Here is a 16,415-nt window from a genome sequence, read left to right as displayed (position 1 = left end):
ACATTACCAATAAGTGTGATGTGTCACATGGCCCTCTTCCTATTGAAGAAACAAAAGTTGTATCCAAGATGGCCGACTTCTAAATGGCCACCATGGTCACCGCCCATCTTGAGGAGTTTGCCCCCTCACATATACTAATGTGCCACAAACAGAACTTTAACATCACCAACCATTCCCATGTTATTACGGTGTATCCATATAAATGGCCCATCCTGTAGTTTCTGCGGTCAGGGGAATCTACACAGACCCCAGATGTAGTGTAACAGTTATCCAAATGTTGTGTATCCTGTTTGCAAGCACTGAAAATATACTAAATCAAATTAAATGAAAGCTTGCTCCATGCTAGCTGCATGTTCACCATAGACAAGACTGGGCATACTCCAGTTTGTGGGACAACCAACAGCACGCACAGCATTTAGAAAACTGCTCACTTCTTGCTGGACCTACATCTTCCACCGTTTATACACAATGACAGTGACTGACAATGACTGACTAGTTACAGTAAACTGTCAGTGCAATAGCTGCTGCTGTTATTTGGAGTATTGAACACTTACCTTGTAGCTCTGGATACTCTCCTGAGCTGAAGGTTACTTTTGAGGTACTATGGCAGCTTGGTCTTGGGCCGCGTCCCACTTTACTACTTTGCTATGAGACAATTTAGTAATTTTCCTGTTGTAGCTTTTCTTGCTCGAGAGCAGCAGGTTTTCTCAGTGCTGTGTTGTATTACAGTTCAAAAAAAGAGTGTCACATGCTTACAGTGTTAAGTGTAAGTCCAGTTTTGTAATTCTGCAATACTGAGAAAATACAGATAACTGGTTAAAGACACATGTTTTTGTTCATTGCCTTGCTGTTTTTAAAGTGTTTAGAATTAATATCTCAGAGATATTTATTTAAACCAAATGATGTACAAAATGTATTTATCATCTGCAGATGTGAGCCTGTAGACCAACTGATATTTATCTGTAATTTGAGATTAGCAAGACAAATACATATATATAATAATTATTAAAATTAAGTCATTATATTGGTTTAACATAAGATAACTAAATACACTGAACATAAAAAGGTTAAACATAAACAAACATTTTGTGTTATATTTACATGCAATAACTGTAAATGACTGAAAAACATAATAAATATCATATAAAAATCATGTTCATTTAGCATGTAAAAGTTGTGCAGCTATAAATCAGAACATTAATGTTGACTAACCAAAACTTATTGTGTGCAACTGATGTACATATTAATTTTTCTTGTTAATCCAACAGTTTACTTTTTTAAGTGTATAGCTTTCATTTTCTGAGTGAATCAAATATGTTCTAGTTGTTCATCGTTGTTATGTACATGCACACCAAAATATTATGGATACTTGTAGCTGATAACTAGGTGTGAATACTGTCTTTTTGTTTGATGTGACCTTAACTTCTGTGATGAATTTAGGCTACATTTTGTAGATGTTACAAGTTAGGTAAAGGCAGACTGACTTTGTACTCAGTGTTTAGCCATATAGTCATTGTTTGTGTGACTTTTCACTTGCAGTTGATCAGCTGTGTTACCTTCAGTATTGTTTTGCACTGAATAATTTGAATTGATTATTTTATACAATATTTTTATTTGAGATTATCTGTTACTAATTTTAAGTAATTAATACTGTCTAAGTCTAAATATTACTCATATACAATATTATCAGTCACATGCTTCTGTGTTTTGTAGTTCTTTGTGTGCCTAATGTCCAGTGTAACACATGTTCATTGTAATTACAAAGTAGCTCTAACAATACAAAGAGCTTTAATATATAAATGTCCCAACGAAGGACACAAGGTGCCCCTCAAACAAATTAACAACTATTTTCTCTTCTTAGAGGATGTGCAGATATTAATTTATTGAAAAGTTTCAAAAAGAAGAGAAGCTGTGCTTTACAGGGATCTTTGGTGTATTATGGTAGCACACAGTGTTCACAAGCTACTGCTGTCTGAAAAAAGAAAAGTCAACACAGCTTAGGTTTTACCATGTGCGCTTCATACTAACGTAACTCCTCGACCATTTGGACTAGAGAGACACTTCAAACGGTTACTGAAAGACGAGAAGACAAGCTTTACGAAACTTTATGGTGCATCATTAGAAAGCGCATGCAATAACAGTGCAATCACAAGTAAGAATTGATGACGCACGGAGCAGAGAGGCGGGTGTGGAGAAGTGGCAACGCACCAAAAAACAGATTTATAAAACTGAGTAGGCTCCAAAACGTTTTTGTACATATTTAGTGTAGTTCACATTTAAAGTTGATGTTGTGTTGCATTTTGTTCCTGTTTCCACTTAACTATAAATCTGAAAAAACAGAGTCCGTTTGTTGTTGTTTTTCGAATTTAAACTGTGTTTCCATCATAACAATACAATAATATAAAATGAGGCCAGATATTGAAAGCTGAGTTTATTCTGAAAAAAGGGGACAAACGCATTCGTTTATAATATGATTTCTGGTCTTTTTCCAGCCAAAATTACCATATAAGTCCAGGTGGCTTAAATGATGCTTGGTCGATAAAGGATTGTACAACTATTGCAGTGTATACTTGTGCTTTTAGGCAGATGTACAGAGAGATGTACAGGCATGAATGATTTCTTGTTTCATCTAGCCAGCATAAGTGGGAGGGCGAGCTGGAGTGGGACAAAAAATTGGCCCGGGCACTTTGACTCAAGACCAGCCCACCAGGTATTATCAGAAAAGCCATAAACCAACGCTGTTGCAACAGTGATGTACACTGCCTTGTTGGTATATAAGTATGATTTCTATACATTTTACATCAGATGAACACTTTGGTTGTAAGATTCAGATAATTATTTACCAAAAGCTAGACATTTTAAACCACCAACTCTCTCCAGCCATGTTGATGAATTACCTTTATTGGGTGAAAATGTTCATTTCCAGTGAAATGACACAGTCAGACTATGCTTACAGGATGTGATGTTATAACACTAATGTGTAATTTATTTGTTCAAGACGTATTTCTTTGTTATGGTAAAGAACATTAAAATCATGATGAACAACACGAGTGGCGATTTCTCTAAACTTGTGTATATAATTTGGCATTTCTTATTGTAGGTCAAAAATAAATACATAATATAATTTTATTTAGTTTAAAGGTTTATTTGCAAGACACAAAAACAGGCAAAATTAAAAGTTACAAATGTGCTGTGCATGAAACGAATTCAAACGGGGCGACGGAGCCAGGTGCAGATGTGTGTCACAAGTTAATCTGGCTGTAGGCTACTCAGCCACAGGTGGTGGTAATTGACTCGACTCCATTTGAGTGCACACAAAGTAAACTGCACACTTTAGCTGTGAAGTGAAAACACTGAAATCACAGTAATAACACGTACGAGGGGAATAATAACAAAGACTAGATTCTCCTGATCGTTACTCTTGCTGTCCTGTGAACAGCATCGGCGTGGTGTTAATTGTTTGCTGTTCTCACAATCGCCTCCTGCCTGGGAATATCACCAGGTAAACTTCCGACATTTTTAAACATTTTGTTGTTCAACAGCAACAAGACTGTCGGACTGTGTTTGAGGAAACCTCACAAATGTCACAGATGAAATATCTGTTTGCGTGTGCAGAGCGAGTTTAGATATTTGCATCTGTCATTCCTTTGAGCTACTCCTTTAACATTTTTTCTTTTGTTTTGTTTTTTTAATTATCATTTCTGTGTCAGATAATGGAGTCAAATCTGGCGCCTGTGTAGAGCACTCAAAACCCATGAAGGCTTCCAGGGCTCACGATGCACTCCACAAGGAACTGCTCCTGGCACATAAGAAGTAGGTACCATATGAAAACCAAATATTTTCTAACATTTGAATGAAGTCTAATGCGGTCTGTTCATCATTTTTTATCACACACAAATGTGACTTGTAGTCTAAATTACTGCGAGTGGTCAGTAAGACTAGAAAAGTGCTACACCACACTATAGGTGGGAGTACATTACATTGCAAGTCTTCACCTGTTCTTCAAGGGTCACCTGAGGGCGAGTCTGTTTTTACAGGCAACTTCTTTCAACATGTTGCACATATCTTTACAATCATCTGTTCGGGACATTTTTCCACTGATATCTACCATTACCCATGTGATAGTTCATGATTTCTTTGTTAAATAAACTAAATGAGCAAGCTAAGCTTTGTCTGTACAGTCTCTGTTCTTTGTTGTCAATTTTGAGCCAACTTTGTAACACATGTGGGCTCGTTCATAGCTTTGAATGCTTTTTGGAAGCACCAAGTAAAAGTTAATTCTCCAGAGAGAGGGGTTTTGTATGTTGTCAACACATGTAAGTTAGTTCTAGCTTTTTATTTTAGATTCTCGACTTAGTGAGTCCCACTATTGTTGATTTAAATGGGGGGACCGTTTTTCCAGCAGGTTTCAGAGATTGTGTTCTGGGTAACTGTACGTGTTTGTTGTCTTAGTTTGTCTTAGTGTTGTCTTAGTAAGGGTTTATTGCTGGTTAAAGGTGGTCACAAGAAAATGCCAGCTGTAGAACCCTGGTCTTCTGAGCAGGAAGCTAAGGAAGTTCACATTTGCATTGATTTTTGTTAGCTTTTGTTATTTTTATCTGTTGTCACATAAACCCCAGTGATCCTGTTTTATTTGCAGCCATACAAGGTTATCTTGGTTTCGTCAAGCTAAAAAATGTTTTCCAGAACAGAGCAGGCTCTTTTAGATTGGTGTCCATAGATGGACAGTGATACATCTGTCTCAATAGTGTTCTTGACCTGGCAAGTTGTTGTGATGAAGTTTGTCTTAACCAAGAAAGAATTCATCCACCTTTTGTCTTGTGTAGTCTTTTGACAGTTTAAGGGGTTAGTAGGCCACTGCAATAATTCTAGTGTCAGATTTTTCATTTGAAAAATTTTCTGACACTCCGCGGGCACCTTCGTTCTATTTAGCATCTTAGAGCACTGGATTTCGGTTGAAACCCACAGCGGGTAAGGAGCTTTCTTGTCTTGACCAAGGACCAAGATGGCGGCGCGTGAACACGAGGCTCAGTGTCTCTCCAGAATCTGCTATTTAGCGTTTTTTTAATCTACTTTCATCCAGAATTGCTGTGCGTTGCTGACCTACAGCAGACAAGAGCTTCTGGACATCTGGACTCATAACTCCAACAGTTTTATCGCCGATCTCCGACTCATCCCAGAGATCTCCAGAACACCAGAGGCTGCCCACTCTCCCCGGCCGGGCGGAAGTGCACGCAGACGGCGCCGAGAACGTAAACAAAGGCGAGGTAGGCGCGGAGGGCTATGGGCTAAGGGCTAAGCTAAAGCTAACAACAGTATTTTCCTCGCCAATGTCCGTTCTCTGGCAAACAAAATGGATGAGATATGGCTCTCCATCACTAACAACAGACGGATTATGGACTCAAATGTCATGTTTTTCACCGAAACATGGTTGAACAACAGCTGCCCGGACAATGCTATCGAGTTAGCAGGACGCCACACACACCGAGCCGACAGGCTAGCAGATGACTCCGGCAAGACCAGAGGTGGAGGTTTGTGCATTTATATTAACAATGCTTGGTGCATGAACTCCACTACTATTGAGAGTCACTGCTCACCTAATGCGGAGTCTCCTGCCACACCAGAGGAGACAAGACTTTAGACCGTGTTTATTCCAACCTGGCTGGAGCCTACAAAGCAACACCCCTCCCCCACATTGGACAATCGGACCATGTCTCCCTGTTCCTCACACCTCGGTATTCACCACTCGGTATTCACCACTCGGTATGCACCCACGGTGTGGGACGGAGAGATTTCGCAGGTCTTTGCTCCCCACTGCTGTCAGACTCCATAATAAAGACTTTAACTGATCAAGCACACACATCCATACATATGCAATAATACTAAGTGCAATAATCCTTTCTGTCATCGTTGTATTTTTACTCAGTTGTATATAGTATTTGTATTTGTATTCTATTTTTATCTTATTGTATATTTATTTTATTTTATTCTACTGTATATAGTATTTTATTTTATTCTATTCTGTACAGCTGTGTACTGTATTTATTCTTATTGTATTCTAATTTTTGCCTCATAACTTTTGCACTGTCCACTTCCTGCTGTGACAAAACAAATTTCCCACGTGTGGGACTAATAAAGGTTATCTTATCTTATCTTATCATCTAACGTGTGAAACCTGCTGTGAGGACAATTAAAGTGTGGCCAGAGGGGACAGACGCAGTGCTCCAGGACAGATTTAAAAACACAGACTGGAATACGTTCACTCACACAGACCTGGACCAGTACGCCTCATCTGTACTGGAGTACATCTCCAAAACCACAGACAGTGTCACCACCCAGAAACGTATCACCATGTACCCCAACCAGAAGCCTTGGATGAACCGGGATGTTCATCTCCTCCTGAAGGCCCGCAACACCGCCTTTAGGTCAGGAGATGCACACGCCTACAGTACAGCCAGGGCTAATCTAAAGAAGGGCATCAAAAAAGCCAAACACCATTACAAAAAGAAGGTAGAAGAACACTTCTCCAACTCCAACCCCCGACGCATGTGGCAAGGACTCCAGACCATTACAGACTACAGGACCACCAAACCCTCCCCCGCATCCTCCGATGTCTCCTTCCTCAACAAGCTCAACAACTTTTATGCTCGTTTTGAGCGAGGGAACCCCACAATCACAACCAAAGCAGACGTGACGCCAGACCACCAACCTCTGACTCTCTCCCCCACCGATGTAGGAGCGGTGCTGAGCAGGATCAATGTCCAAAAGGCGGCAGGTCCTGATGGCATCCCCGGGTGTGTTCTCAGAGCGTGTTCTGGGGAGCTTGCAGGAGTGCTCACAGACATATTCAACCTGTCCTTGGCCCACGCTGTGGTACCGGCCTGCTTCAAATCCACCTCCATCGTCCCGATACCCAAAAACTCCAACCCATCTTGCCTCAATGATTACCGCCCAGTAGCACTCACCCCCATCATCACTAAGTGATGAAGCACACTTCAAATCCTGTCTCCCCCCCACCCTGAACCCCCACCAATTCGCATACCGCCAGAACAGGAGCACAGAGGATGCAGTCTCCATCGCACTGCACTCTGTCCTCTCACACCTGGACAACAACAACGCCTACGCCAGAATGCTGTTTATAGACTTCAGTTCAGCATTCAATACAATCCACCCCTCACAACTCATCAGGAAACTGACAGACCTGGGCATCAGTTCCCTCATCTGCAAATGGTTACTGGACTTCCTGACCAACCGCCCCCAACATGTCCGGCTGGATAACCACTGCTCATCTACAATCACAATGAACACCGGTGTACCACAAGGCTGTGTGATGAGCCCTTTCCTCTACTCCCTCTTCACCCATGACTGCAGGCCTGCCGATGGTTCCAACACCATCATTAAGTTTGCAGATGACACCACAGTGATTGGCCTCATCAGTGACAACGATGAGGCCGCCTACAGGGAGGAGGTGGATCGTCTGGCTGAGTGGTGCGACAGAAACAACCTGCTGCTTAACACCGAGAAGACCAAGGAGCTCATCGTGGACTACAGGAGGAATGCTGACCCACATCCACCCATCCACATTAAGGGGACGGCTGTGGAGCGTGTGAGCAGCTTCAAGTTCCTGGGAGTCCACATCTCCGAGGATCTCATCTGGATGACCAACTGCTCCAAGCTGGTCAAGAAGGCTCACCAGTGCCTCTTCTTCTTGAGGACTCTGAGGAAGAACCACCTGTCCTCAGACATCCTGGTGAACTTCTATCATTGCACCATCGAGAGCATCCTGACCAAATGTATAACAGTCTGGTACGGGAACTGCTCTGCCTCGGACCGGAAGGCGTTGCAGAGGGTCGTGAAAACTGCCTAGCGCATCGCCGGAGCACCACTTCCTGCCATAAAAGACATCTACAGGAAGCAGTGTCTGAAAAGGGCTGGGAAAATCATCAAAGACCCCAGTCACCCATCACATGGACTCTTCACCCTCCTGCCCTCTGGGAGGTGCCACAGGAGCCTCCGGACTAAGACCACCAGGTACCGGAACAGCTTCTTCCCCACAGCTGTCAGACTCCTGAACTCTGCCTCCTGACATCTGACCCACGTTAACACATGGACTGAACATACACACCCCCACAATGGACAACTGTACCCTCAAACACACAATAATAACATGGACTGAACCACCATTCACAACCACTAGCACTTTATATAGCCTCTGTAGGAATTATATCTCACTTATCTTAACTGCACTACTGTATAGCTCTGTGTAAATAATCATTCTGTACATACGATAATTTTTAATCCTACAACTGTTTATAACCTGCATAGTTCCCATTTCTGTATAGCTGTATATCTCAGATTTCTGTATATTTTTTTATTTCATATTCTGTATAGTTTTTCATAGTTATATCCTGTTCATAGCCTGTACAGCTTGTACTCACTACAGCCTGGACATACTGTACTTAAAGTTATAGCATATTCATAACATACCTTCATACTGTGTATTATAACATACCATAATAGACATATTTCTGTAATATACTTACATATCTACATTATTGCTAATATATATTATAATATATCTATATCATGGCTAAAGCACTTCTGGATGGATGCAAACTGCATTTCGTTGCCTTGTACCTGTGACATGTGCAATGACAATAAAGTTGAATTCTATTCTACTCTAATTCTATTGATGTCAGTGGCTTTTATTTCCTCCTTTCACCAGCTTATTGTCCTTATTGTCCTGTGTTGACTGCTGGGATCTTGTTCCAGAGGTGTGGACTTGAGTCATATGACTGAAAAGAAAAAAGTCTTGTGACTTGTCTTGGACTTTTACACTGATGGCTTGCAACTTGAACTGAACTTGAAACTGTTTACTTGAAAAGCCTTTAGATTTGGAGTAAAATAAAGATAATAAAGTTTATGTCATGGTCTGCGACCCAGTGAGTTGAATTGTTTATTATTTACTTGCCACATTATTGCTGTCGGTGTTTTGGTTTTCTTCCCTTTGCCCCTCATGTTTCTCTGTGCTCCCTCTGTTCTGTGTCTTGCTATCTCTGCCTGTGTGTTCCCTTGTTTCCAGTGTAGTCAGGTCACTGTGTAAAGCCCGTCTCTCTGAGTCTGTGTCTTTGCATGTGTGTTGAGTTTCCTATTTTATCCTGTTGAAGATGGTGGACATCTTGTAACCTTTTGAAGAAACAACATATTTGACACAAGGTAAGAACAAAGTCGCAATTAGTGCTGTCCATCCATACTGTTCCTCAATCACCACCTTAAAAAACTTAAGCCTCAAGTCAATTTCCTGAATGGCCTGGTAAGGAGTTTCCAAGCATCTTTGAACAAAAGATTTCTTGGAATCATTATCAGTGTGCGAATGGCTAGAGCAGCCTCCTCAGATCCAGTGTACCTCAAAGCAGCTGCTTTGGATCCAAAACAATGACGTGGTCCCACCTCTGTCTTGTTCTTCCCACTCAGCTGACATCTCAGGATTTGCCTTACTGTCTGTAGATATTTTGTGGTTGCTGCTTTCCTAGTGGCAGCTTCACGGTTCCCATTTGGCTGTGGGGACACAGGTCTTAAGGAGACAGGACTCACCCCATCTGGTCCAGTAGACTTGCCTGAGTGGAGTCTTCTCATTTGTCTCTGAACCTGGTCTTGAGTGAAAAAGATAGGTGGGGTGATAGAGGGGCGTCAGGACTTTTACAGGAGGCAACGGTGCAATGTGGAGAGGGAGGGAGAGAGAGTGGTATGGCTGTGGATGTAGCTGACTACAGGTAAGGCTGTTGGGGGGTGAGCATTCACTGCAGTGTCGAATCTGTTGAAAAACACATTCAATTCATTAACTCTGTCCTGGATGACTCAGCCCCAGCCTCTGCTGCTGAATTGCTGCATCTGTTGTTTTCTTTAGCCAGTAGATGTGGATCATCGCAGGGGCTGATACTGTCAATCTCCCCCTGCTTGGGACACCTACTTGAATATCTGCCACTGCGATGGATACTCAATCCTGTTTATGGAGGTTACTATAGTCTGCTTTTAGCTCCACTAGCCACTAAGCACTGGTGCAATATGTTGTGTCATTCTGCCATATGCTCTTCTGATATTGCTCGGTCTCAGTTGGGCTGTATACACTGATAGTATACCTTGGATGTCTCAGTGGAGAGTAGCTGGCAGCGCTTCAGGACTACTTCGTGCGCACAGACGGGAGCATGTTTAAAGAAGCAGCCACACGAAACGGCCTCCTGGACCTGGACAAGTTCACTGAATTTGTGACCTGCTACATCAGTAAGTGCACAGAGGATGTAACGGTCTCCAAAAACACACCACGAGAACCAACGAGAAGCCCTGGTTCACTGCAGCAGTACGTGCATGTCTGAGAGAGAGAGATGCTGCTTTCCGGTCTGGAGATAAACCGGCTCTCAGAACAGCCAGAGCCCACCTCTCTCACGCCATCCGACATGCAAAGCGTGTGCATGCACAAAAGATCCAGAGCCACGTCCACAACACAAAAGACTCACGCAGTTTATGGCAGGGCATTCAGGCCATCACACAGTACAAGCCTGGACCAAGCAGCTGCATCAGTAAGGCCTCCTGGATTGTGCTTGACCCCTCACACTCCTCACATGGACTCTTTTCTCTCCTTCCATTTGGCAGACGCTACCGCAGCATCGGGGCCTGATCCTCCAGACTACGGAATAGCTTTTTCCCACAAGCCATCAGACTCCTGAACTCACTACCAGGCCCCCATCTCCCCCCACAACACACCCCCACACAAACTGTTAACAGACTCTTTTGCACTTTACACACCACTCCCTCTGTAAGATGGTAAATGGTAAATGGCCTGTATTTGTATAGCGCTTTTACTAGTCCCTAAGGACCCCAAAGCGCTTCACACTACATCCACCCATTCACACACTGGTGATGGCAGCTACATTGTAGCCACAGCCACCCTGGGGCGCACTGACAGAGGCGGAGCTGCCGGACACTGGCACCACCGCCACATGCTGCTTTATAGACAAATGTTTTACTCCAGGTTTACAAGCTGGTGACTTTAAACCACTCCAAACTCTAAATTGTAACTTCTCTTGATCCCCTAAGACTTAAGTGTATATTTGTTTTTCGTACTCCTTTTTATATCTATTTATTAGCCCTTTTCCACTGATGTAACCGGAGCCCTGTCGTCTTGCTTCTCTGTATGCTGCACTGGATATAGCAGAGATGACAGGATGAAGTTTACTCTGACTTTGACTTTCCTGAATTCTGTCTCCATTGTATACCTCTTCATGATCCTAGCCAGGGATATGAGTCTTTACTTGGCAGTGCTCTACAGCTCCAATAGCTAGCTTTGGAATTTCTCCCCATGTTGCCTTGATCTTGGCATTGCATATCCGTCTCCATGGAGGGTCCTCCTCATTGTGGGTCCTTGTAACCAAGCATTCCAGTGGTTTTAGATAAGTTATTTGGTTGCAGTGATGGTTGCAGTAGAGATTGTCTGTGCTGCATATACATCTGTAGTTGGTACTGATAGGTTTGTAACTTGAACCCATCCGCTGGAACGTTGAAGACAATATAATTACACAGCAAAGCAAGACACAAGGCACCAAAGTTCTCTGGTTTACTCATGCATGAGGGAGACCTGCCTAGAGCCAAGTGTCGTCCCACCACTTGACCTCCACCAGACTCTCAGCCAGGCTCCCCATAGCACTCCTTTTATTGTGGTTACATGAATATGCATAGGGTCATTAACATATAGCATCTTACATAGGTATACATGTGAACAAAGAATACTGTGTGTGTGTGTGTGTGTGTGTGTGTGTGTGTGTGTGTGTGTGTGTGGTACTGCTGATCAAAGGGTCATACATCCTTGGTCAGGAAGAGGGTAGCCTCACCCTAGATAACACGGTGAGGAAGTCCTGCAGCTCATCTAAACAAAAAGCACTTAGACTAGAACAGATGCAACTACGTTAATCCTACCATAAAACAATAAGAGAAGGTACGACCTCTCTCGTGCTCCCAGGATGTGGGTGTGCATTCTAGTGTGGAATACACACCAAGCCTTTGCAGCCTGTTAAAGATCACAGTCCTATCACTACACAATTGATTATACACCTCTAAGCATATGGTTAAATATTTCTAAGCATAAATGACAATCAACAATACAAAACCTAACAGGTACTTCACATAGTCTTGGTAAATCAGTCAGTAGGGTCTGATTTTACCAGTAGGCCTTTACCTGACATCATGGCTCCCCCTTGCTGTAGCTTTCGAGTTTTACCTCATCAATCTTCAGTTGTGATAACAGTTGCTTCCTGATGCTGGAACACTGAGCTACTAGTTGCTTCTTTGTTAGTCTAGATTTTAGGTGTTGAAGATTCCTTAGGTCCCACCTCCTCTTGATGTAACACCTTCCGCTGGTAGGTGTGGTAGCATTTCAACAGCCCCGTATTCTCATCTTAACTGCAGTTTTTCTCTGCTTCCTTTATGGATAAAGGGGTTTGGCTCTGAGCAGCAGATCAGAACTTCAGCAGGTGCTTGAGAGGAGGAAAAGGGAACAGAGTTACCAGGATGAGGAACAACATAGTAGGACTCCTCTGGAGAAAGTCCTACTCAGACGTCAGCAGAAACAGCATGAGGTAGTAAACTTAAAGTGTTGCACCAGCTTTAGCTACTTTTAGTAAGTTCCTTCATTTAATCGGATCATCCATTATAAACAGTGTCTAGTAGGGTTCAAGACCATTTCCTCCAAGACTACTGTAGGGTATTTATCTTACAATATAAACCACCCTGAGGTTACTGCTGTTGTGATTTGGTACTATATAAAACATAATTGTACTAAGGAAGGACTGTAGATAAAATGAGTGGATTTCAGATATCATGAAGAACATTATTAACACAGAACGCAAACGGACTGAACTCAGTTAAAGCACTTCTTACTCAATGCGTTTAATATTTGCATACATTCACGCAGAATGTATTTCATAAACAATAAACATATTATGTCATAAAAAGGACCTTTTTATGACATGAAAAAGTTACTTTTTCTCTGTCATTTATTTTCAATAATAAGTTCTATGTGCTTCTCTTTGTCTCTTAGAGAGAGAGAAAACAAGATGAGGAGGTACGAGAGGAATCCCAGCTGATGGAGTTTGTTCGAGTCCGACAGAACTTAAGAAAGATCCACACCGTGGTCCAGGAGAAGAATGCAAACTCTTGAACTGTTATTGAAAAATATGAAAAGATTTATTGTTTCATTTCACTTTATTCAATGTCTGATGTCCTTTACATGTAAAAACACTGGTTGTTGAAATACAGAAAGGAAAAAAAAAATTAATACAAAATTGTTACACATTTTTGTTATACTTTACATGTGCTATATTATATACTTTTTAAAAAGAAGATATTCATAAATGTAAATAGGAACTGTTCTTTAACTTGTGCTGTTTAGTTATATTGAAGTCTTGTTATAAATTACTGCTACGTTTATGTTTTAATAATACCAGATGTTTTTGCAAACAGTTGCACATAAAATCCTGAACACTGCAGGACAATTAGCATGTTTTGTTGTGAAGTGGAAAAAAATACAAATCAAAATGTAAAATTCACAAAATTTGGCCAATAACTCTTGTTAGTGATGGAACGGACTGTGCTGAGGCTTCGGGGTATGTGTCAAGAAATCCAGTATTAGGAATAAAATGATTATTGTGCAGAGGGTTTTGCAACATGCTTACACATTATACCGTTTAAAAGTCAGGATGATATTTCTGGGCCAAGGGATCAGGGTTCAGAATATCCTGAACTTAGATAATAGATAGAATCAGTAGGATAATATTAATCAAGGTTAGGCAGGGAGGAGTTTTCTGTTATATTCCAGGAGAAGAGCAGATACGAGACAAGGCCAGATGTGAACAGAGAGAGAAGATTCGCAGGGAGACGGCAGGACCGCCACTTTGCTTCCCAGAAGAAGACAGTCATAACAATACTTGTTTGTTCTTGTTTTATAAAACTGTACAGCCCGCTCTGATGGTCATCCTCTGTGTGAGACAGACGGCTGATTTCACTCTGAGGTCCAGCGCTGTAAACTTGTAATTTCAAGTGCTGAAGCAAATTAAATCTTTTAAACAACAGAAGTTCTCCTGTACTTCCTTAAGAAAAAACAAACATGTCACCAGAAAGTCTTTTATGAAGATTCTTCGTCATGAGGCTTGCTTCATTAGGGTGAGTGATGTCACCGATGACATCTGAAGCCTTGCTGGTTCAGAAAGTGGTTGGAGTGTTTGTGTAATTGATGATCATATATTAAGTAGATTGGATCCATGCAAAATTTTCATGTTAGTGTTCAAGCTTGTTTTCATGGAAAAAGAAGTGTCTCCCCCTATATGGCATCACTTTGTCCTGATTTCTCCTAATAAAATATTACACATAATGTGCAATGTGTTACTGCGACTACAATATTCACAAGTCGGATTTTTTTCATCATTCTAAGGTGAAGTATTTGTTGTGTGCCAAGCACCTGACCTATGGGTATCATCTAGAAAGAGGTGCATTAATCCAAGCTGGCTGTGGGATACTCGTCCACTCTGTGGGATACTCGTCCACTCTGTGGGATACTCGTCCACTCTGTGGGAGCCAGGGATTGAACCACCAACCTCCTGATCAGCAGCTGCCCTGCCCTACCTCCTGAGCTACAGCCACATCATTAAATATTTTTTTAAAGTGTCATTAATTAAAAAAAATGTAAAATCATTCAAAGGCATTTAAAGAAATTTGAAGCATTTAATAAATAATAAACACTTTAATGGAATAGTAATGACTGATATAGTTAATTATTTCAATTTTAATTTGTAATTAATTAATTACACATTTAATTATGTATTTATTTTGGCATTTGTGGGCCTCAAAGCCCAAGCACAAAATATAGTTTCTTCCCTCTGCTGCTGAGGATACATTCATCTGAGTCACCAGCCTCAGAAATCACAAGTTAACAGCAGCTCAGATCAGAGCCCAGATAGATGCACACAGAGCTCCAGTAGCAGACACATCTCTACATGTTCAGAGGAGACTGTGTGAATCAGGCCTTTATGGTCAAACAGCTGCTGAGAAACACAAGGAGTGGACATTAGACCAGAGGACATCTGTGCTTTGGTCTGTCCACATTTGAGATCTTTGGTTCCACCTGCCGTGTCTTTGTGCGATGCAGAAGTGAAGGCAAAAGGACCAACAAGTGCTCAGCATCTCTGGGAACTCCTTCAAGACTGTTGGAAACCGTTTCAGGAGACAACCTCATGAAGCTCATGGAGAGAACGCCAAGAGTGAGCAAAGCAGGACTCAAAGCAAAGGGCGGCTTTCATTACTACATAATTCCATATGTGTTCATTTATACTTTTGCAGTCTTGATTGCAGCAAGGAGGAATTATGGCAGGAGCCCTAGCTCCGCCTGGAAGAGAGAGCTGGGGATTCAGTAACAGCAGGTCCTCATCTTTGGCCTACACCTTTGCCATCATTATATCTGGCAAGGAGTAGGCTGGGGCGCCACACAGCTGGGCCTCCAACGCCAACTAAGACAAGCTTCTCTTAAACATAAAACAGAAATTTGGATGCCAGATGGATCAATATCTACCCACCCATCAGCCATAAATGAGTAGTTTGAGAAATTCTACCGCGACCTTTACATCACCTTTTTTTTTTTAGGTATTTACAAGTCTGAAGCTTTACTAGTAAGCACTTCAGACTTTCACAACCACCAGATCATTCAGTTACTGATGACATACTTGATTTGGACCCTTGTGCAAAAGGCAATATTTGAATAAATTATTTCAAGATTCACCGAGCTGGGAAAAAACTAGATTAACATGAATAAAGGATCTCAAAATGGAAATTCCCAAAGAATTCTGGCAGCTCTGTCTAGAGCTTTCTGTATTAGACAATGTTTGATACAATTTAAGAGAGTACTTAGTTACAGACAAGCAAAAATGTATCCAACTGTGAGTGTAGCATGTGCAAGATGCCAATCAGGTTCCAACCACATTAGGGAATATGTTTTGGGGGTGCCCTCGGCTACACAAATTCACAAGAATGTGTAGGTCTTTCATACACATGCAACAGAACAATTTCACCATCGGCCCACATCTCCACCTTTAGGATTCCTGCCCAAGCTGTTATGGTTTCGTCACCACAGCTAAAAGCGATTGCTTTCGCCTCAGTCACGGCTCAAAGGTTTATTCTTCTCCACTGGAAATTAGACAAACCTCCTTCTTTTAACAACTTGGTAAAAGAAATGCTTTAAATGTTACAGCTGAAAAAACTGAGCTACAGCAATTCAGTTCAATTTTATTTATACAGCACCAAATCACAACAGCAGTCACCCGAAGGCGCTTTATATTCTAAGGTAGGCCCAACAATAATCCTTACAGAGGAAAAAC

At 41.7% G+C, this 16,415-nt stretch overlaps 1 protein-coding gene across 1 annotated transcript; it reads left to right on the top strand.

Moving 5' to 3' along the window:
• The first annotated feature begins 3,714 nt into the window (after nucleotides 1-3,714).
• Nucleotides 3,715-13,210, top strand: LOC147336489 (actin-associated protein FAM107A). The gene is made up of 3 exons (XM_086287676.1): nucleotides 3,715-3,813; nucleotides 12,488-12,629; nucleotides 13,091-13,210. The coding sequence occupies exons 1-3, from the start codon at nucleotides 3,755-3,757 to the stop codon at nucleotides 13,208-13,210; spliced, it is 321 nt and encodes a 106-aa protein (XP_086143802.1). The 5' UTR covers nucleotides 3,715-3,754.
• The last annotated feature ends 3,205 nt before the right edge of the window (nucleotides 13,211-16,415 follow it).

The sequence above is a fragment of the Aulonocara sp. 'chitande type north' Nkhata Bay genome, linkage group LG3 (genome assembly GCF_057382095.1).
Source record: "Aulonocara sp. 'chitande type north' Nkhata Bay isolate Kocher_YH1m ecotype deep benthic linkage group LG3, A_spYH_male_GT1.1, whole genome shotgun sequence".
NCBI classification, from domain to species: Eukaryota; Metazoa; Chordata; class Actinopteri; order Cichliformes; family Cichlidae; genus Aulonocara; species Aulonocara sp. 'chitande type north' Nkhata Bay.
The sequence above is the reverse complement of the archived record's forward strand: the minus strand, read 5'-3'. Positions and strand labels throughout refer to the sequence as shown.